The sequence below is a fragment of the Alternaria ethzedia genome (genome assembly GCF_023757985.1).
Source record: "Alternaria ethzedia strain BMP 0044 chromosome Unknown scaffold_15, whole genome shotgun sequence".
NCBI lineage: Eukaryota > Fungi > Ascomycota > Dothideomycetes > Pleosporales > Pleosporaceae > Alternaria > Alternaria ethzedia.
In genome coordinates this window covers 100,939-122,548 of record NW_026056208.1, presented here as the reverse complement: position 1 = coordinate 122,548, position 21,610 = coordinate 100,939, and the positions used below count along the sequence as shown (strand labels likewise).

Below are 21,610 nucleotides of genomic sequence, written 5' to 3'. Positions count from 1 at the left end.
CGCTAAAGCCGCCGCTGCCTGCCCATCCATCCCACAGTCATGCTTTCCTGCTCTCAAGACTGAAATCTAAGACACCTCTCAACTAATCAGGGCTCTCACACACGACCAACAAGCTTAGGCGAAGCGCTGAGGAACCGACAGTAGCCCCAAGTTGCGACGCGGATAAGATTCAAGTGAAGAATCAATGGTGCTGAGTACGACCAAGCCGGCTGAATTTGCTCCAAAGTGCTTCACAGCATAGAGGCGTTTTCTCGGCACGTTGGGTGGTGTAGCGGCAGTTGCACAAATTCTGATCGGTACAGTCTTTGTCTTGGGGCAGGTTGGCTTCTATTGGTTGGCGTACATAGTTCCGCGAAGGTTTCTGGTCGAGTCTAGGTAAAGCTGGGTGCAATGTACGGTTCGCTACCCAGATACCGCTTTCCTTCTCCACACGTTCTCCGCGCCCATTACAGCGCATTTGCATGGCATCGACGGTTACAATTACCGCAATGATAGGTCAGCTAGATGACGAAAGAGAGGGGTGTAGAGAAATAGCGGCGCATGTTGTGAGAGCGTTTGCGCACGCGGCGCTCGTGTGCGACTTCAGTCAGCCGGAGAAGAGGGTATGCGACGGCTGCGGTCATTGAAGCCTACCTTGGTTCACATCCCTTATTCAAGTCCCTTCTCTTACATACTTGGTATATAACCTTGCTGTTGGTTATCCGGCCAAGGCTTGTCATACACTTGGTGCTGGGCATACAGAGATATAGGTATAGACTTACCAGCCGCTTATCCGACTCAAAGATGGCGACTTACATCGGTACGTACTCTTCCTTAAATTAGGCTGCAAGCCCTGGGGTATGCGGCGCAAAAGATGAATGCGTAGAAAATGTTGAAAGATGTCGCAGTCCTGGGGGCTACCACGGACTTTATACATCCCCTGACGGATCCACACCCCGGTCGCATCACCCCAGATGCTCCGCACAAGGATCCCATCCTGCACACCTCACACCACTTTACTAACCATCCCGACGCAGAACCCCTCGCGCACCTCCTCACCGGGAACGCAACCTATCGCACTGACACAACAGCCCTCGACCCCAACGCCTTCACACTCCTCGCCCAAGGTCAAGCTCCCGACATCCTCTGGATCGGTTGCGCAGACAGCCGCATCCCGGAGACGACTGTATGCCACTGCAAGCCAGGCGAGATCTTCGTGCACCGCAATATAGCGAATACGGTGCATCCAGATGATCTATCCGCGGCGAGTGTAGTGGAGTATGCTGTTGTGCATTTGGAAGTCAACAAGGTTGTTGTCTGCGGGCATACGAAGTGCGGTGGGGCAAATGCAGCGCTTGGAGACGATGATCTGGGGAATGTTTTGAACAAGTGGCTGGGGCCTGTTCGAGAGTGAGTCCACTTTTCCTCAGTTACTTCCTTCTCTGAGAGTATGTGGGGAGGGGATCTAGTGGGGCGAACGCATGTTCGCAGGATCAGTATCCTGGAATTGTAAAGCTACCGTACTAACAACGCCGACAGACTCCGCCGTAAACACAAGGTCGAGTTGGAGGGCCTTCCCAACGATGATGCGAGGGCGGCGCGTGTTGCGGAGCTTAACGTGCAGCAGTCGATTGAGGTGCTGAAACAGCATCCTGCTATACAGAGAGCGGTTGTTGAACGTGGTCTGTCGCTTCATGGGCTTATCTATGATATTGGAGCGGGACAGTTGAAGATCTTGGAGGAGGTGGGTGGGAAGAGGATGAATGGGCATTAGACTTCACCTTGAAGGGGGAGGACAGGCGTTTGGATGATACAGTGTTATTGCGGCGGTCATGGTCATGACTGCTTTGATTAAGATTTGGGCCTTGGTTTATAGCGTTTGAGAGTCATGGGGGTTCCGTGTAGAATGGTAGTTTTTCGTGAAAGTATGAAACTTGACACAACCGGCAAAGAGTACATGAAGTCTGCTTGGATAAGTGAATTAAAGTGTTCAAAACCCCTCCTTCTCTTCAAAGTACTTCCTTGTCTCATATACCGACATGAAGGGAATAACAAACACAGGATGCACCGCCCTCACCGCATCACCCTCATCCCAGACCTTATCCTCGCCATCATAACGACCCTCCATCTTCCAATGGAAAGGTGCGCCAAAAGTACCCGTACCAAGAGTCTTGTTTACATTCTCATCATAGGCATATTTGTGCTGTACCGCACTCAGCCCAGCCAGATTGTAGCAAGTGTGGTATGCATCTGCGCCTTTCCCAGGCTTATCCCTCAATCCACCCTTGTTCTCTTGACACGCGGCTAGGATGTAACGACCAAGTGCGCCGCGGTTCCATAGTCCTGTCGTGGTCGCAGCTTCGGCAATAGACCAACAGCCACCGATCCAGTGGGAATAGCAGCCGTCGACGAGCTTGTTTGTGCGGCCGTTGTATCCACCTTCTGGTGTGCATTGGCGCGACGATAGCCAGTAGATCAGCATGTTGACGTCTAGGTACTTGTGAAGCGTCTCTTTTGGTGGGCCGAGGATGGCGAGACTGCCTAGTCCACAGAATGCGTAGGCCCCGTGAGCTTCGTTGCCTGGAGCTGCGGAGATGCCGCCGTCCCAGGATTGGCATTTGGATATCCACGCTCCTAGGCCGTCTGTGAAGGTGGTGAAGCCTTGCTTTCGTACTGGTGCATCGGGTGGTAGCTCGAGAGGAAGGTTGAGGAGGGAGAGTACGACTAGGGCGCAATAGGCACCGCGAATGTCTTCTTCGCCGCCTGCGCACATGGTAAAGCCTCCGTCTGCTTGCTTCATTCGGCCCAAGAAGTGCCATAGAGTCTTGCGATTGATTGTCTCATATGATTCTTTTCCGCCGACTGTGGCGAGCGACAGTACTGAAGCGTAGGTACAGGCAAGATGAGCGTACTGTCCGTAACCACCTCCAAATCCTCCGTCCGGATGTTGGGCCAGGGAGGCGGTGTGTGGTGTTCTATGTGCTATCAGAACATGTACGGCTGAAGTCATGTATTGTGATTCTTTTGCAAAGGCATTTTCGAATTGGAAAGACCTACGTTCTGTTGTAGTCGGATATGTCAGACCCCAGTGCGGTCAGGCCTTGCAGAGACCAGTAGATGATCCATGGTCGCGCAGCATCCAACGCGGCAGCGCGTGCCGGCCAATCGTCAAGTTGTCCTTCTAAGAAATAGGCGTGCTTTCGTCGCTGCAAGCTCGGTATGCCAGAAGCGTTGAGTGGGAAATTGTTGGGGTTGCCTTCCAAGAAAGGTAATATGACCTTGGACGTTTCTTCATCCGCTTCCGATGTGTCCGTCACGAGTGAGTCCCTGATTGGTATTCTTACACTCTCCAGGTAAGCAATGTTCGCTTGCTCTTCCATAGTAGCAGTCCCCATATCCTCGTAGTCGCTGTCCAGCTCTTCGTCTGAAAGCTCTTCAATCCGTTCTGAGCCGGGAATAATCTCCTCTAAGCGGGAAGCAGGAGCTGAGGGGCGTAGTGGAAGAGCCATCTTTTGTATGTGCACGTCGCGGCGTCTCAATTGTGAACGGTGCACGAATGCGCATGCGTGAGTGGCTGGCGCTTGCAATGGCTTTCTTGCAAGGGTTGCTTAGTATTGTTCGAGGACAGGTGCAGCGTCCAGATATGGTATAGTTCTCACGGCTCGCATTCGCATAGTGTGGCCAACATTACGTGAGTTATCGACTGCCCTTGGTTTGCTGCAAATGCTACTCAGGTACAGGAAAGAAAGAGTGGAGCACGTGGGGAGTGATCAAGTTGAGTGCTAGCTGGCTTGGCGACATCTGCTATCGATAGGGAACCATCCCATCTTGTTCTCCATCAACACACAACTCAATCCGAAGAACGCACTCCAGCCATCCCAGCAAGTTCCTCGCCGACCGCCTCGCCCGCAAGCTTCAGTGGCTTCGACTCCTGCAGAACAAACAGCATGCGCGTCCAGTCGGTCTTGCTGTGGTTGATCCACTGATGCATCGTTCCCCGCTGAATTGCGACGTCGCCCCGCTTCATCAATCGCTTCTCGCCGCTGTCCAGTAGACATTCGACCTCGCCCTCGAGTACGCAGCCGTAGTCCAAGCTCACAGTCCGGTGCATCGTGCACGCTGTGTCCGGAGGGATGTCGACGTGACGGAGAACTGTGCCACCAGAGACGACGAGGCCTGGGGCGTCCTTGAGATAATTGCCGTATACATCGAGATCTTGGTCGTCATTCATATCGACGGGGAAGCCTTTGGTGGTGAAGCTGAGGGCGAAGGCGATGCCGTCGTCGTTGGCTTTCATCTTGCTTTCCTCGTTGAAGGCTTTGCTGAAGACGGCTTTGCCTTTGTCATCATGGGCCGTGATGTAGCGGTGGATCTTGGGCAGCGCGCCGATGTGTGCCATGGTTGAGGTCTTTTGGAGTGTTGTGAAGTTTGCTCGTTCGTGATGATTGAGTGGTGTTGAAGGTGAATCTGGCAATCACAACACTTGACTAAGTCGCGCCTTCTATCTCGCCAGAATGGAAGTGACAATTGACATGCCCCACGAGAGTCTCAGATATACTGCTTCACTCTCTCTGCGGGTTACACGAGGTACGGGAGATGCGCGTGGAGCCGAAGGCCGGCTGCGGATCCACATATCCAACTTCCCGTACTCCGCCATCTACGGCTCTTGAGTAGGCGTCATTGCATCAACAATAGCCTGAGTTATAGAGTTTCGTCTCGCTGCAGTTCAGGGTTCGGTATGTATAAGGTGTGCTATATTGCCGCCACATCGTTTATACGCAACAAGTTTCGGCATCTGCAAAGCCAGTAAGCTCACGAAGTAGTGAACACGAACAGCTCAGAAGGATGGACTGAATCATACCAAGATATAGACGTATCCTCAGACTTCCTTCCGCTATGATTTTGACTTCCTCAAACGGGAAATATGTCGCATCGACCACGTCGCAGTGCACGCCTGAACTTTAGTTGACTAGTCCGCGTTCAGGATCGTATCTTGATCGCAAGCTCTTGGTATGCATCTGGCTATATGTAGATAACCGTCTTGGCCAAGGTAACAATACAATCCAAGCAAAGGTCGCTACACAACGTCGTCAGTGATACCAGTGGGACATGGCTCAGTGACAGGCAGCACAAACGTATCTACAACAAGTGAACTAGGCCTGGATAAGAGCGTTCGCGCTGTGTCGATGTAGGCCAGTCTTTTGGCCCTGGGCTCATGCTGAGCTGACATCACAGGAATTTCTGGACTATAGTTCAGATGCGCAATTACTGCCCCTTACACAGGGTAAGAACTTTGCACGACCTGGTCAGCAAAATTTTGTCGAATGAAAGCTTAATGGTGTTGTAATGGCCGACAGACCGTGACGCTCTTCTATCGGGTGAACCAAACTCTGGCTGCCGCGTGTACGGAAAGAGCGCTCCAGCACACCGCGACTTCCTTCACATCACAAACGGAGCAAAACTTTGTCGCAATCGCTGCTTTTCTGTTCTTACATCGCCACTTCTTCTTGTGCTCACCACCAATTCTCTCAACCCCTGCTCTCATTCCACTTGTTTCTACTGCATGGCGCTACTTGCGTGGTCTTACAACCGTCACCACTTCTAGTGCTACTCCATACCCACGAGACGGGGAAGAATGCATCCCACAAAGTACCCAAATGCCTTATCCAATCTCCTCAACTGTCAAAGCTAAAGAGATCAACCGGTCACTCTCCTATCGAGTGCGGGGATGTTCCCCAACCTGTCGCCTTTCCCTTTCGTACTCTGCACAAGTCGCAAGTCAAACCCAGTCAATAGGAAGACAACGTTGCTCGCGTCATACGGAGACCCAACATGCGGCCGCCTCGCCTATGGTACGCCCTGAGAATGTTGGACAAAGAAACGTCAGCAAGGCCGTACAGTAGCACAACGCTATCCACTCCCCATGACTTCAGATGATGGTGGCTTGCGTGGCTACTGACCTGTTAAATTGTGGGTGCGACACTGCAGAACCACGCAGATCTTGCCGAAAACGTGGAAGCATCTCTAAGACTTGGGAAGCATTCAACTACAGTATACTTCAAACGAAAGTAAAACGAAACAGATGGCAGAGATGGTCACGAGCACTATGACGAATCTCGGCATGCCACAGCAAGAGTGATACCAATGTAATACGCCCACCAGTAAGACCAGGGGCGCTATCCTGTCAAGCTGTCGCTGCTCAAACGGCGATATGCGGGCAAGGCATGACAGGATGCACAATACTTGAAACGGCTGCCATGGACGAGAATCCGGATGCAAGACACGGCGCTCAGTAGTACGATCGGAAGCGATGTTACGCAGAAGGCGCTCGGCATGCCAGGGTAACGATGAGCGCTTGCCAACGCGAGGAACCGCCGGCGAGTGGGCACCGCGCGTGGAGGCAGGTATGGCGCTCATGCTGCGGGTGGCCGAGGACTCTGGGATGTATGATGACGGCGGGACAAGTTGCGAGGCATCCTCGGACGTGTCGGTGAGTCTGGACGTCGACGGCGAAGTGCCGTTATAGAGTCGCAGGCCGGGCCATGCCAGTGAGGCAAATACGGACAGCCCTGGTCCATGGTAGTATCCGCGACTTTGTCCACCATTTGTCGCAGTCTATATTCTTAGATCCACCGACGGGCGCCAGTAGCGCAGGCCGGTTCGCCTGGCTGCATGTTGAACAGCTCGTTCGAGAGGTGAAGGTGGACGATCCAGCACGGGCATGAGGGGTGGATATAGCCCACAGCGTCGAGTATAGGCTGTCTTTGCTTGTTGCGGCATCCCCAACGCTCCCCTCCACACCCTGATGCTACCTACCGGACCCCGAGTCTAACGCTTATCGGCACTATCGCAGGAGGGGTCATTGTGCTCGATAGGCGACAGCTGATCCGAGAGAAGAGCGATATTGCGACACACTGGCCTGCATCGCCGTCTCACTGGCTGCTGCAGGGTGAGGCGTCAGCTTGCGTGGGTTCAGTTAGCCAGACGACAGCCAGACCGAGAGGCGGAGCTGGCTAAGGACACCTGTGGAGCGTCTCGGCGGGCGAACACAATTCGGTTCTGTCGTCGCTCAACGATCTGCTCACTAGAGGCGCCTCTCCACGATAGTTGAGCACCCTCTCGCTACCCGCACACCACCCAACGCGCCCGTCTAGGAACCCTCGTGCACGTCGGCGCTGGTCAGGGTTTTCTTTGACCTCGATTGCGAATCGCGCGGTCCGCTGCAGCGCTTCTGGCGCTATCCTAACCAAGTGTAGGACTAGACGAGCCATTGGTGTGTGGGGCTGGGACTTGCATACAAAAAGCGGTGTACGCGTCTTGGCATCATCCTCCTACACTCTGGTCGGCCCATCGCCCGCCCGCTTACCTTCACCGCTTACTATCAGCTCGAAGAGGCTGAGAACACTCGAACCCCATTTTCACTCTCCGTGCAAACATGGAGAACCAACACATCGACTTTGACGGGGCCATTTACGGCGTGGACGGTGCCTTTGACCCTTCCTTCGACCCGAACAGACAAACCTACAACTTCTCCCAGACGTGGCCGCTGCCAATCTCACCCGGCAGTATGACACAACAACAGCAGCACCACGATGCCAGCCAGCAGCAGCAGCACTCGCATCACCAGCATCAGCACCCACACCAGCAGCGCCGCATTAACAACGCGGCCGCGTCTACCGCGCACAACTCGCACCCGAGCACGACGAGCATGGCACCTCTCCACATGGGTCTCGGCTTTCCCGCGGCCATGCAACCGATGAACCCCATGTTGGCCACTTGGATGAACATCAACACGGATGGCTTTGGGCAGGATAGCTACGGGCAGGGCTCAATGGGAATGGGCACGGAATTCAGCACATACGGAGGGCCTCTGCAGACGTCGCCTGTCGAGTTCGGCATCAACCCGCACATGATGAACTCCATGTCTATGGCACCCATGAACTTCATGACTACAACCAGCATGGACGGGCTACCCACCCTGACTACTGCGCCCTTTACAATGCAAACAATGAACGACTTCCAGCAAGAGTTCACTCACCTCGGCAGCGCGCCCGCCGAATACACCGCTCACTCAAATCCCAGCGTTGGCACTGGCTCACCTGGTGAGAACTGGATGGAGATCCGTTCGCTCTCCAGCAGCGACAACGGCTGGGTCGACGTCGGCCTCGGCCACGGTCACCGCAACTCGTACGACTACTCGGATAGCTCTGCCATCATCTTCAACCCAGCCCAGTCACTCCACATCCGCACTGGCTCGAATTCGTCAAACTCGAATCACTCCGACGTGCCACCGTCAGCCCACTCCTTCAGCAGTTTCGAGGAGATACAGTTCCCCATGCACTCTCCTCAGTCAGAGAACAACTTGGAGCTTGTGCACTCGCATAGCCACTCCCACTCCCACTCCCACTCTGACAGCTGTAACCACACTCACGGGCTCCCGATGAGCGATCACGACTTCGCCAGCTACATCTCGCCTACCCAGTCCGTCAGCCCGCCCATGGCACGCGTCGAGCCCATTGTCATAAAACAATCCTCATCGAATACCGCGTCGCCAACCTCGTCAGCCGTCAGCTCACCGCCGGCTCGTCGTAGGAAATCACCCGCGACCGCGACCGCGACAGGATCGAAGCCTGCCAAGACCATCGTCAAGAAGACACCCGCCCATACCACCAAGAAGGACGCCACGGGCGAGAAGCGCGTCGGCAGGAGAAGGGGCCCTCTCAGGCCTGATCAGCGACAGCAGGCTCACGAGATCCGCAAGCTTCGTGCATGCCTGAGGTGTAAGTTCCTCAAGAAGACTTGTGACAAGGGCGACCCGTGCGCTGGTTGCCAGCCATCCCACGCGCGTCTCTGGCAGGTTCCGTGCACGCGTATCGACATCAAGGATATTGCCTACTTCATGAAGGACTGGAAGGCCGACTACGAGCGCCATGTCAGCCTCGGTTTCTCTATCGGCAACATCAAGGGCTTCTCGACATCGGAGCGTCTGATCTACGTTACCCACGGCTACGGCCACTACCTCCCCATCATGGCCCGCGACGTCTACGTCCGTGATGAGAAGTGCTTCGGCGTTGACTGGCACGAGACCCTCAACGGTCTCCACTTCGAGATCAACACCGCCAAGCTGTCCGCCGGTATGGAGGGCATCTCACGCGCTATGCTCTCCGACTACCTTGACCGCCACATCGACGGTGGTTTCGAGCAGTTTGTTGATGAGTACTTTGAGGGCACCTACTTCGTCACCGAGTTGTTGAAGACTGCCTACCGCTTCTACACTCGCGAGAAGCTTCCCGTCATCCGCAAGGCGCTCAAGCTTGTCCTTGCCTACAACCTGACTCTCCACGTCACCATGATCGAGGGTCTCGGCGATGAGGACAACACGCCTGGTAAGGTCGAGGACCAACAGTCCAAGTTCTCTGGCAAGACCATCGCACCTGTCATGATCAACTTCCAGGTCAAGTGTGCTCTTGCCGACATGTGGCGTGAGCTGCAGAAGGATGTTCTTGAGGAGCTCTCTTCGCTCTACCAGTCGGTCTACAGTGGCGACAAGTTGAAGAACTGGCCCACCATCTTCATGCTCGCTGCTATCCTCCTCGCTGTCTGGGAATTGATCCAGTTCGACTGCAACTACCGCGTCCCCGACGTCGGTGCCGTCAACAAGTTCTGCGGTGAGATGGAGGGCACTCCCGTTGGTGTCATTGTTGGTCTCTTCTCGGCCATCTCCCAGAAGCTTCCTTCCTTCACCGAGTGGGATTCGAGGAAACACCACCACCTCCTTGCCTCCAACCCTGCGGTCTGCGATGCCATGACCGAGGTCCGCGCGCACGTCACTAAATATGGTAGGTCTGACGTCCTTGCTACTGTTTACACACACTAACGAACATTACAGAAACGTACCTCCGTTCAAGAAGTGACTGCAAGTTCGACCGTACCGACTTCGACTCATTGTCGAACAAGTTCCTCTCGAAGCTTGTCATCAGGGCCAACTAAGCCCTACCATAATCTAATCACCAGGCTGCACATACTCTTCACGACCAATTGTTTACGCGCGACTCATCCACCGACAACCCTCTCAGCAGCCTGCTTTCACGGCACAACCCATATACATAGAACGACCCACGACTCATGTGTCCGATGTTTGCACGCATAACGGCTGACGACCCGACCTAAAATGATGAACGACCTGTCCTGCATTTCCTGCGATTCCCCGGTGTCCTATGGATGCCAAGTTAGCCCGCGATCTCACGATTACAAGCAGCTTCTGGCTCATCCTAAACTTCCCAACTACATCACGCTCACTACCCGGCGACACCGGAAACCAATATTCTTTCACCACAACAAATGAATTCATACGACTTTTATTGACCTTCTGAACGGAGACGGCTGCACGTATGATCTACGACAACGATCACGACTACTTGATTTTACAACACGAGCAAGCGAGGCAGAGCCGCGGACCGCTGGTCCTGTGTGTTCTTTGAATTGTTTATTTTTTCCTGTTTCCTTTTTAGTTGTTCCTTGCAACATTGTTGGAGGGGTCCCTGGTATGGTGTCGCACTCCAACACTCCTGTGTTGTTGACGTTCAACACCGTGTTGCCAACCTCCTTTTCCAATCAAGCAAGCTGAACAAAGTCACCTTTTCATCTTCTTGACGATTGTGTTACTGGCATAGCGAGCGAGCAGGCTTTCTTTCTTTCCTTGAGGCTTCGAACATACTCCTCCGGCCCTTTCGGCACCTGTGTGCCGAAAGCTGTGAGTGAGGCGGATTTCTTTTTTAACTACTGAAAACAGAGTATGTATCTATCCATCATTGTCTTTATCGGGTGTATTTTGCTAGGCTATAGCAAAATCAAAACATGGGAATTATCAATATCGGTATTATCACTATTGTCTTCACATCTACACTGCTCTACATCGTGACTCGTACAGTACGTGAAGTTTTCTGAGCAAGGGTTGGTGTGACTCAATCGCACCGACTCCCCAGCCACTTCTACACCGCAACGGCAAAAGACTTTACAAAACCAACCCCCAATCTCCGTGCCTGCATTACATCGCCAACCCCTCGCCACCCCACTTACCCAAAACAGTCAGAACGACAGGAACACTTCTTCCTACTGCAACTTGTGTTTCACGTTCAATGCAGCCCATGAAATCGCCGGACTACATCTCCGGCAAAACTCCGGCTAGGTCTCGCTCGCGGGAAAAAAGAGACTGGCTGCACCACACCGCCTTTCCCGCCCCTCGCTTCCGACACTACCCGTTCTGCGCGCCATCGCCCTCTCTTTTCAAAACGTTTGCAACAGGCTCGAACAGGTTTGTTAATTTCTAGCTAAGAGCAATGGGCAGGAGACTGGCTGGAATGATCTACCCGGCCCCTTCCTTGTCGATCACGATCACGCCCGCTGACTAGCCGATCCGTCGCGACAACGGGTCATGAGCGTGCTTAGGCGAGAGTTTGGAGGACGGGATGGGCCTGTCTTCTTGCTGTACAGCGTGCAAGCGTGTGTGGTAGTATAGAAACAGGCGTATGCTTGCGATCATCATGTGTGTAAAGTAGAGTTTAGACCTCCGTGGGCTAGATTCCTGCTTTAGTTACCATCTTACTGCGGGGTTAGAGTGTGTGTGGCGTTGTGTAAGTGTGTGAAAGGCGTGTTCCCACATTCACCGGAAAAGGGAACGCATGGTGATCTCATTTTTTTTTGGCTGGGTTCGTAGTCCACGCGGTTTCGATGTCTGAGGGACCGGGTTTCGTAGCCGGTTGTTCTTGGATGCGTGGGAACGTACGGGAATAAGTTCGACGTTGGGATTACGAGTTACGAGTACTGATGTGATGTGGTTTAGCTACGTCTCAACGTTTCATGCACGGATCTCGGTACACTATCTTGAGCTTGATCATCTCGCTACCTCTTTCTTGACATAGTTGAGCCGTCGAGGATTCTAGAAGGGAGTTTTCCCTGCGCCTTTTCTACCCGCCCATACCAAATTCCTCTTACCTAGGTACCCAGCTACCACAAACACCCCCGACCCCCAATTTCCCATACTTCCATCTACCAGGCACCATCCTCCCGCTAGAAGCAGCTAGAAACCTCGCCACCTGTGGGGCTAGCCCTACAGCCCAGCTCGAGAAAAAAAGCAACGTACTGATGCGTTGTACAAACGACGCCCGCCAGACCGGCGTGGTGGCGCATGCAAGGTAATGTATCATGTACGCACTCCGGATGTACATACATTGGTCTCAACGGTTTTCCGAGGGGCTCGTCTCGAGATGAGTTAGCGGTGGGGGATGATTGGTAAGTGTGTGGTGGGAGACCAGTGGTGAACTAGTGGCGCGAACGCGGTGTGGTAGGTAGGGCGAGTAGGTCAGGTGAGGGCAGTGAGGTATGGGATTTGTAATGCCGATGAGGATGAAGTTGGAAAGGTGTTGGGGAAGTTTTGGGGAATGGGGGGTTGCTTTTGGTGTCGTTGAACGGGAAATGGAACTGCTTTTTGCGTCGTTGGACGAGCGTCTGGAGGGGCGGTGTGTCGGAGATGGGCGTAGAGACGGAGACAGATTGTGATGTTCGTTCTTGTTGATGCTGAGAACTTGGGACTGATGTTTTTGATTAGATTGTGAGTGAGTGAAGGATACTAAGTCGTCGTGGGTGAAAGTTATCGATCAGGCTGTGGGTAGAAGTAGCGTTGGCAGAGACATTGGGCGATGTCGAGACATCGCTGCTCATACTCAAACGCGACTATCACGTCCTGCAAAGCCACCGGCTGCAAAGGAAAAACTCGAGAGGCGCTCCGCAGGCTACCTTGATGCATCAATAGACGTCGACGGAACTTTAAGGCATTGTAGATTTCGGTGTTTATTCCTTTCCTTAAACCGGGTGGAGTCGATAGACTCTCTAATTCCATTACATGGCATTTCCCTCAAAGAGTGATATCTGAACACCATCATCTAGAATCCCTGCCTGGCCTTCGGCACATATACCTCCTCCAGATACTTCGCATCCTCATCACTGAGCTTGAAGTTGCTGTTGCGCACAGTCTCATCGATCCTCTCCTTGGAGCTTAACCCAATAATGGGGCAAACTCCCTTCTTGATCGTCCATGCGGTCGCTATACACGCCATGCTAACGTTGTTCTTCTTCGCCACCTCTTCCACACGCTCGATGATCTTCTTGTCAATGGCGTCTTCGCGACCGTGCACAAGCATTTCAAGGAACTTGTCCGTCTCAGCGCGCTTGGAGGAGCGGTCGCTCCAAGGCCGAGTGAGAGCCCCACGAGCAATTGGGCTCCACGGGATGAGGCCGACTCCGGTGTCCTGACAGTATGGAATCATCTCGCGCTCCTCCTCCCGGTAGATGAGGTTGTAGTAGTTCTGCATGGAGATGAATTTGTGCCATCCGTTGCGGTCGGCGATGTTTTGAAGCGTCTGGAACTCCCACGCTGCCATCGAAGATGCGCCTATATAGCGAACCCATCCGCGTTCGATCACGTCGTTGAGCGCTTTCATGATCTCTTCTCGGGGTGTACCACGGTCCAAACGATGGATCTGAAGCACGTCGATGTAGGTGCCGAGGCGTTCGACGCTCTTCTCGACGGCGTCGAAGATGTGCTTGCGGCTGAGGCCAACTTGGTTGACCATCTCGCCGTCATTGGTGGATACGCTGGCGATGCCCAGGCTGGGGTCTTCCTCGACGACGCCGAAGTAGCATTTGGAGAGGAGGACGACTTTGTTGCGCGGAATGTTGTATTGCTTCAATGCCTTTGCGATGATCTTCTCCGAATGGCCGTGGGAGTAGATATCAGCCTGTCGCGTGTTAGTTCTGCATACTCTACAGCCTTGTCGGCGTCCCAGTGGTATGAGGCCAAGTTTATAGGCTTACCGTGTCCCAGGTGTTGATGCCGCTCTTGTATGCATGCTCGAGAAGCGGCAAGCTCTCAGCCTCGTCCAGGACCCACGGCTGCCACTTTGAACTACCGAAGCTCATGGCACCCAAGATGACTTTGGACACCTTGAGGCCGGACTTGCCCAAGCTGTACTCCAGTCAGCGTTATTATTACCATGGCTGGTCCTTGGCCCAACAATTGAGGTATTCGTACTTGACGTATTGCATCTTCTGGTCTGCCATTGTTGCAATCGCTTGTGTTTTCGAGGAGCGTATCGTTCGTAGTGTGTAGCTCTGAAGCTGTTGTTCTGCACGGCGGGGCGATAGCTATATGTTGGTGGTTGTCGCGGAGATGGTGGCGGAAGTAGCTGGAAAGACCGCAGGTTTAGTCAGATTCGACTTTAGGAGCTGTAAAATGGGTCCGAAGGTACTCTCTCCTCTTTGAAGATGTGGATTTGGTGCGACGTGCCACTGTAGTTCATGGAGTTAGCGGAAATAATGTTGGTCAATGGCGTCAGAAGTGGGGTCAACGGAAAGAAGCCGCGGTACATGAGCGTCGTGGCAGCAGCGCATGCTCTCGGCGTCGCAATGAAGCCGTTGGTGTTGCTGAGTACCAAGATGGCGACAACGACAGCGACAGCTACATCGATAGCAAATGGATGTGTGTTGCAAAAACAAAAAGCTACAAGGGAATCACATAAGACAAGTATTGAAAACCTCTCAGCGCCCGTAGGCATGCTTAATGCATTGTTCAAGCTTTAACAGCCGTCGTGTAAACTATGAATAAGACCAGATCTCCCGCAGGCAGATCATCCCATGAACGCCCTGTCCCAGATATCATCGTGAACCGTCAATCATCAATCACCTACTGTCCGCCACGCAGACGAAGCACCAAGTGGAGAGTAGACTCCTTCTGGATGTTGTAGTCTGAGAGCGTCCGGCCGTCTTCCAACTGCTTACCAGCGAAGATAAGACGCTGTTGGTCAGGAGGAATACCCTCCTTGTCTTGAATCTTGGACTTTACGTTGTCAATCGTATCGCTGGACTCGACTTCCAGTGTGATGGTCTTTCCAGTAAGAGTCTTGACGAAGATCTGCATACCACCACGGAGACGAAGCACCAAGTGAAGCGTGGACTCCTTTTGGATGTTGTAATCGGAGAGAGTACGGCCGTCTTCCAGCTGCTTACCAGCGAAGATAAGACGCTGCTGATCCGGAGGGATACCCTCCTTGTCCTGAATCTTCGACTTGACGTTGTCGATGGTGTCGCTGGATTCCACCTCAAGGGTGATGGTCTTTCCGGTCAGGGTCTTGACGAAGATTTGCATACCACCGCGCAGGCGCAGGACGAGATGCAGGGTGGACTCCTTCTGAATGTTGTAGTCGGACAGGGTGCGGCCATCCTCGAGTTGCTTTCCGGCGAAGATGAGGCGTTGTTGATCCGGAGGGATGCCCTCCTTGTCTTGGATCTTCGACTTGACGTTGTCGATGGTGTCGGAGGACTCAACCTCAAGGGTGATGGTCTTGCCGGTGACTGGAGAGAGTTAGTAAGAGTGTTGGGAAATGGACAGCGACGTGGCAACTTACGGGTCTTGACGAAGATCTGCATACCTCCACGAAGGCGGAGGACGAGATGCAGGGTCGATTCCTTCTGGATGTTGTAGTCGGACAAGGTGCGACCATCCTCAAGCTGCTTGCCGGCGAAGATCAAGCGCTGTTGGTCCGGGGGAATGCCCTCCTTGTCCTGGATCTTGCTCTTGACATTGTCGATGGTGTCGGAGCTCTCGACTTCGAGCGTGATGGTCTTGCCGGTGACTGTGAGAGTGTTAGCAGCTGAGGCGCAGAGGCATGGCGGTGGCGGTGACTACTTACGGGTCTTTACGAAGATCTGCATGTTTGCGGTGTGCTGTGTCTCGGTGTGGGTGTGGTGTTGGTTGGGTAGGACAGCTTATGAGTGGGCTGCAGGAGTGTGAGAGTGATGTGAGAAGAAGGAAGAGAGGGGAGAGGCTGGTTTATATGCAGGCAGGCTGAGGCAGTGAGTGAGTAATGATGCGGCGAGAGCCCGTGCGCCAATCAGCAGCTGCGCACGGGAACATTCCGGCTGCTTCCACGCACACCGCAGGCAACGGGCCATTACTTGACCTCGCTGTTTGCCATCACTCGGCTTGTCTCTTCACGACAGTGCCTAATCCATTGTCTATTACCTCCTCACTGTGCTCCATCACCGTCGTGGCCGCCCTTCACAGCTACACCGCGCAGGTTCCCCGCTGGCCCACCGCCCGTTATCGCCTGGAGCCTGGACCAGCATGCGCCCGGCATGTGACGTAGACGCCACAAAGGCAGCTGCGCCCTTGCCTCTACGGTCCTCAACCGGCGCCTCCACGGCCGAAGACATTCCATGACACTCGCCATCCAGATCTTGATCAAACTCTGCATCCCGAGTCTTCACCTATCGCGTGGGCAGAGGCCGGCATGGGACACCGGAGTATGGATGCGCGATACGACGTTGCGATTACGGACCCGCTTACTCGCAGCACCCCGCATACCCGGCATGGGTCCGCCGAGCGATTCACCTTCCTGGCTTCAAGTGGCGAGCATCGTCTGGCAAGCTTGAAATCGCGTAGAGAAGATTTCAACCATGCAAGACTGTTGCGCGGCCATCGCGTAGGTCCCGTGGCGCGCAACCTTCCTCTTTGTGAAGGCGCGCTTTTGGCTGGTAGACCAAATCAATTTTGCGATGCGACAACGCATAGCTGCGACACTGTTTCGAATAACGTCGCATCATCTTGACACGACGATACCGACGGTAAGTATCGAAAACGCCACCCAGGCAAGCATCGACAATTGGAAATGTGATGTCACAATGGCGTCGCGGGGTAGGCTCTGCCTTGAACGTGGCGCCATCATCTTGGCCGGCTCACTATTGCAGCACTGCAGTAACTTAGGAACCGCCAACACTTTACCCGATACCAATCTCAGTCATCGCGACATTCGAAATCACTATGACGATGCCAACGCTCACGAACCCGTCCTTGACCGCTGCGATATGCTCGCTCGAACACAAAGCCTGGGCAGCGCTATGCAGTTCCGGCGCCGAACTCGTCCCGCTTCTCTCCAGCAATCCCGTCATGATCTTCCCGAGCGACCTCATCCTGACCTCCGTATCATCTCCAACAGTCCACAACATGCTTCAAGGCCCCGACTTCGAGCCCTGGAAGTCATACAAACTCAGCCACGATGAAGTCGTTATACTGGGCAAGGACAGCGCGCTGATCTACTACCGCGTAGAGGCGACAAGGGACAGCGAGACGTTCAGGGCCATCTGCTCGAGCGCATGGGTGCTGAAGGGTGCTTCAGAGGGCGTGTCAGGCGATTGGAAGATGGCGCACCACCAGCAGACGCTCATCTAGGGACCTATATTGCTCAGATACCATGTTTTAGGCCTTGGAGTTCTGGAGTTTTTGATACCCGTGGACAGTTCCAAATAGACTGGAGGCAGCTGGTCGCTGTAGAAGCGAGAACTGTGGGTCTTAAAATACGAGCAAGCATACATTGCGGCGGTTGAACGCTCTGGCCTGCTACATATACTTAATTATACTGCGGTACAATACTTCGAAGCTTACGACTCAATGCATCTCCACCTCAAATCACGAGGTTTGGGGTACTCCCGTCCTATAAACCTAAACGCGATAGCTTGAGGCATCTCCACATAGCGCGGGCGCATCGCTAGTGGCCGTCGAGTGACGTATGTGATCTTCCGAAGTTCCGTACAACATTTCAAGGGGCAGCTCATGGAAGTGCTCACATCACCAGCCACATTCGCGTTTTCGATGAGAACTGCTGTCCTCAGGCAGCTGGGTCAATCTTTGTCATCATCACTGTCTAACGGAATCACATCAGCAACATCACCACGATTTAGCACAATGGCAGTTACCTACGCAGCCGCCGTCAGCACACCCAACGGCGGGGTTCGGCAGCCTCAAATCCAAGCCCGAGCCTGTTCAGACCCAGATCTACGCGCATCCTTTGAAGCAACGCAAGCACAGCAAAAAGAGCAGACCAAGAAACCACAACGCCCCGGCGCAGGAATCAGGGCCAAAACTAGTTTCCGCGGCTGGTCAACCAAAAAGGAAGGCAAGACCAGTCCCAAGCAGGCCAACAATGAGCCATACGTCGTGGAAGAAAGCCGACCTTCAGGACACTATCCCCGACAAGAGCATAGACCGAACACCGCGAGTCAAGACGAACAAGTCTACGTCCTCACGCTCAAACTCACAGATTCCCTAGCCAAACCCATGGACGACATGCGAAACCAGTACTTCCCCAAACACCTCAACCGCACAGGCGCGCATCTAACCCTCTTCCACGCACTCCCACATTCGCACATGGAAGCGCTAGAACAAGGGCTCGCACAGGTATCTGGAAGCATCCAGCCCTTTGACGTCTCCACCGGGAAGCCCTTCCGGATGCGCAAAGGCGTAGGCATCAACGTCGACTCAGGCTACACAAAGATGAAGAACGTCCACGCTGATCTACAAACCCAATGGTCTGAGTTCCTCAGCGAGCAAGACGCAGGCGGCTTCCGGCCCCATTGGACCGTCATGAACAAAGTCGACGAAGAGACAAAAGTAGACAGCGCGTTTGCGACGATACGCCAAGAGTTGAGCGAGAGGAACCAGGAGGGTCGCGCCGTGGGTTTGGATCTGTGGAGGTATGAACGTGGGAATTGGATTTTCGCAAAGGAGTTTGTGTTTGGCGAGGGGCTGGTTAAGACGCCGACGAAGACGGGGAGCCCGCGGAATCAAGGGCAGCGTTTGTCGCCTGAGCAGAGTCCTACGGATGGGCCCGGGAGGAGACCGGGCATGTTTAAGCGGGGGAGTAGTGTGGGGGATGCGTTGAGGTCGATGAGCTTTCGGAAGAGGAGTTGAGATGATGTGTGAAGACGAGAATGCGCCTTTGATTCAGACTGGGGTCTGGTATAGGTTAGATGCTTTGTGAATCTGTGTATAGTACGTGTTTTGGGCGTTTAGGCGAGGGTTTTGTAATATAAGCCTGGTATGAAATTGTTGTCGTGGAACATTCAAGACATTCTCAATGGCATCCCTCGGAACCAGCTTTTGGATGATGCGGAGAAGACAGTCTGGTACCGGTGTGTCATGTCCGTGGTTTGCCATGGCCGGCGGGAGTCCGCTGGCGAACATCGTAGAAAGTATAACAACTGCGGGATCTGGATACATCACGCCAGTGAGTAAAGCTGAGCAGACGGAGGAAGCGCCGTTCTATTTTATCCCCCTCATTCAGAACTGCGTAAGCGCATTGGACGCATGATCGTGGCAATCTCGCCACCAACATACGACGCGCGTCGCATAAACGCTGATTGAAGCGGGAGCGAACATCGTGAGTGTGGCTGTGAGGGGCCGAGTGGAGGTACCATGGATCTGCAAATCCAAAACGTCGTGCATTGATGATTGATCAGGTGCACCATTCGCGACGTGACAGATACATTGGCGTTTGTCAAAGGCTTGGTAGTGTTCTCGGTCAGCCACAGCTAGCCACATGTCGGCGGTACCAGGGGCGCGGATAGCTTTCAGGGTCCCGACGTGGGGACCGAGGCGTGATCAGAAGATTCTGAGATGACCACGCCGCCCAATCCGCAGCTTCACGGGCACGTGGTGCATTTCGCTCTGGAAAAGGGAGAACAGAGCGGTGACCAGCGTCACGTACCCAATTCGCAGAAATGAGACGAGCTGATTGTTCCCTCGTGATGGAATACGAACTCAGCCTATTAGCAGTCACAACACGAAGCTACGCCCCGAATTAGAAGCGGATAGGGCGAGCGATCAGGAACAGGGCCCATCTGGCCAGGCCACGATCACGATAGCGGTTAGGGAGTTGGTTTAACGAGGCGTAGCGGGACTCGGGGGTTGCGCATGTGGTGGGTGAAAGAAAGGGGAACCGGCGCCGGTGTGAGCTAGAACATTTCCAGGGAAAGCATTAGCTCCGCTAATTGTGGACGCGGGTGCTTCGACGCATATAACCTACAGCTGGCCTCATCACCAAACCGCTCCCTTGCTCTTTGCCCTGCGCTTTCACTCGACCGTGCGACTCTCTTCTTCTTCTATACCCGGCAATTACTGTGTGCTTGTGCTGTGTTGAAGACTTGACTGTTTTCTTCCGTTCCTCCCTGCGACAAGTTCCTAGTACCTGCGCCTCTACACAACTACAACACCGCCAATATGAAAGGTACGTCTGGCCAATTGCGACTCTGCTATACGTAGCTAACAGCCAATGCAGCCATCATTCTCGTCGGAGGGTTCGGTACCCGTCTGAGGCCTCTCGTAAGCCCTCCTCCCCGCGCAGCCCTCGCTCGAGAGCCCCGCGATGCCAAAAGCAACGGCCATGCTAACGCCAATTGCAGACCCTCACCTACCCCAAGCCGCTCGTCGAGTTCGCAAACAAGCCCATGATCCAGCATCAGATCGAGGCCCTCGCCGCTGCCGGTGTCACAGATGTTGTCCTCGCCGTCAACTACCGCCCCGAGATCATGGCCGAGGCGCTCAAGACAGTGAGTATACCCGCCCCTCCGCAATTCAGAGCACACGAATAACCGGCTGCGCAGTACGAGAAGCAATACAACGTGACCATCACATTCTCCGTCGAGACCGAGCCCCTCGGCACCGCCGGCCCCCTCAAGCTCGCCGAGAACGTCCTGGGCAAGGACGACTCGCCCTTCTTCGTCCTCAACGCCGACGTCACCTGCGACTACCCCTTCAAGCAGCTCGCCGAGTTCCACAAGCAACATGGCGACGAAGGCACCATTGTCGTCACAAAGGTCGAAGAGCCCTCCAAATACGGTGTCGTAGTCCACAAGCCCGGCCACGCTTCCAAGATCGACCGATTCGTTGAGAAGCCCGTCGAGTTCGTCGGCAACCGCATCAACGCCGGCATCTACATCATGAACACCAGCGTGCTCAAGCGCATCGAGCTCCGCCCTACATCCATTGAGCAAGAGACTTTCCCTGCGATTGTCAAGGACGGCCTGCTCCACTCCTTCGACCTCGAGGGCTTCTGGATGGACGTCGGTCAGCCCAAGGACTTCCTCTCGGGAACATGCCTCTACCTCTCTTCGCTAGCGCGCAAGAACTCCAAGCTGCTGACCCCCGCTTCGGAACCCTACGTCTACGGCGGCAACGTGCTCATCGACGAGTCGGCCAAGATAGGAAAGAACTGCCGCATCGGTCCCAACGTCACCATTGGCCCCAATGTTGTCATTGGCGACGGTGTGCGTCTCCAGCGCTGTGTGCTGCTCAAGAACAGCCGCGTCAAGGACCACGCTTGGGTCAAGTCGTCGATTGTCGGCTGGAACAGCACCGTGGGCAAGTGGGCGCGTCTCGAGAACGTGACTGTGCTTGGTGATGATGTTACGATTGGTGATGAGGTTTACGTTAATGGTGGTTCGGTTCTGCCGCACAAGTCTATCAAGCAGAACGTTGACAGTAAGTTTGCCTTCACATCACGACGTGAATTTCAGTGACTAACACACTCTAGCTCCTTCGATTATCATGTAAACGCACCCACGAGATACCCGGTCGAACGACACGTCGACGCAAATCTTCTACACACTTTTTTTTTTAATAACGTGTATCTTTCTTGTATATTTCTGCATACACTCCGGCTGGCATATAGAACTGCGTGGTAGTAGTTGTGCATTTTCTACGGAGGCGTCTCTACAAGCACTCTACATCTCCCCTCTTCAG

At 54.0% G+C, this 21,610-nt stretch overlaps 8 protein-coding genes across 8 annotated transcripts; 5 read left to right on the top strand and 3 right to left on the bottom strand.

Annotated features, from left to right (window-relative positions):
* Positions 1 to 783: 783 nt before the first annotated feature.
* J4E87_006381 (uncharacterized protein) lies at positions 784 to 1,393 on the top strand (the record flags this gene model as incomplete). Its single annotated transcript, XM_049377986.1, has 2 exons — positions 784 to 799; positions 1,071 to 1,393. The coding sequence occupies 2 exons, from the start codon at positions 784 to 786 to the stop codon at positions 1,391 to 1,393; spliced, it is 339 nt and encodes a 112-aa protein (XP_049232178.1).
* A 576-nt stretch (positions 1,394 to 1,969) lies between these two features.
* On the bottom strand, positions 1,970 to 3,488 carry J4E87_006380 (uncharacterized protein; the record flags this gene model as incomplete). The annotated part of the gene is made up of 2 exons (XM_049377985.1): positions 1,970 to 2,954; positions 3,037 to 3,488. 2 exons carry the CDS (start codon positions 3,486 to 3,488, stop codon positions 1,970 to 1,972), a joined length of 1,437 nt encoding a protein of 478 aa, XP_049232177.1.
* Positions 3,489 to 3,829: 341 nt separating this feature from the next.
* On the bottom strand, positions 3,830 to 4,378 carry J4E87_006379 (uncharacterized protein; the record flags this gene model as incomplete). Its single annotated transcript, XM_049377984.1, has 1 exon — positions 3,830 to 4,378. One exon carries the CDS (start codon positions 4,376 to 4,378, stop codon positions 3,830 to 3,832), a length of 549 nt encoding a protein of 182 aa, XP_049232176.1.
* A 3,036-nt stretch (positions 4,379 to 7,414) lies between these two features.
* Positions 7,415 to 9,969, top strand: J4E87_006378 (uncharacterized protein; the record flags this gene model as incomplete). The annotated part of the gene is made up of 2 exons (XM_049377983.1): positions 7,415 to 9,818; positions 9,869 to 9,969. 2 exons carry the CDS (start codon positions 7,415 to 7,417, stop codon positions 9,967 to 9,969), a joined length of 2,505 nt encoding a protein of 834 aa, XP_049232175.1.
* Positions 9,970 to 12,920: 2,951 nt separating this feature from the next.
* J4E87_006377 (uncharacterized protein) lies at positions 12,921 to 14,097 on the bottom strand (the record flags this gene model as incomplete). The annotated part of the gene is made up of 3 exons (XM_049377982.1): positions 12,921 to 13,775; positions 13,852 to 14,002; positions 14,069 to 14,097. 3 exons carry the CDS (start codon positions 14,095 to 14,097, stop codon positions 12,921 to 12,923), a joined length of 1,035 nt encoding a protein of 344 aa, XP_049232174.1.
* A 2,758-nt stretch (positions 14,098 to 16,855) lies between these two features.
* Positions 16,856 to 17,263, top strand: J4E87_006376 (uncharacterized protein; the record flags this gene model as incomplete). The annotated part of the gene is made up of 1 exon (XM_049377981.1): positions 16,856 to 17,263. One exon carries the CDS (start codon positions 16,856 to 16,858, stop codon positions 17,261 to 17,263), a length of 408 nt encoding a protein of 135 aa, XP_049232173.1.
* Positions 17,264 to 17,776: 513 nt separating this feature from the next.
* Positions 17,777 to 18,781, top strand: J4E87_006375 (uncharacterized protein; the record flags this gene model as incomplete). Its single annotated transcript, XM_049377980.1, has 1 exon — positions 17,777 to 18,781. One exon carries the CDS (start codon positions 17,777 to 17,779, stop codon positions 18,779 to 18,781), a length of 1,005 nt encoding a protein of 334 aa, XP_049232172.1.
* A 1,308-nt stretch (positions 18,782 to 20,089) lies between these two features.
* On the top strand, positions 20,090 to 21,421 carry MPG1 (mannose-1-phosphate guanyltransferase; the record flags this gene model as incomplete). The annotated part of the gene is made up of 5 exons (XM_049377979.1): positions 20,090 to 20,096; positions 20,148 to 20,191; positions 20,272 to 20,418; positions 20,473 to 21,349; positions 21,402 to 21,421. 5 exons carry the CDS (start codon positions 20,090 to 20,092, stop codon positions 21,419 to 21,421), a joined length of 1,095 nt encoding a protein of 364 aa, XP_049232171.1.
* Between the last annotated feature and the right edge of the window lie 189 nt (positions 21,422 to 21,610).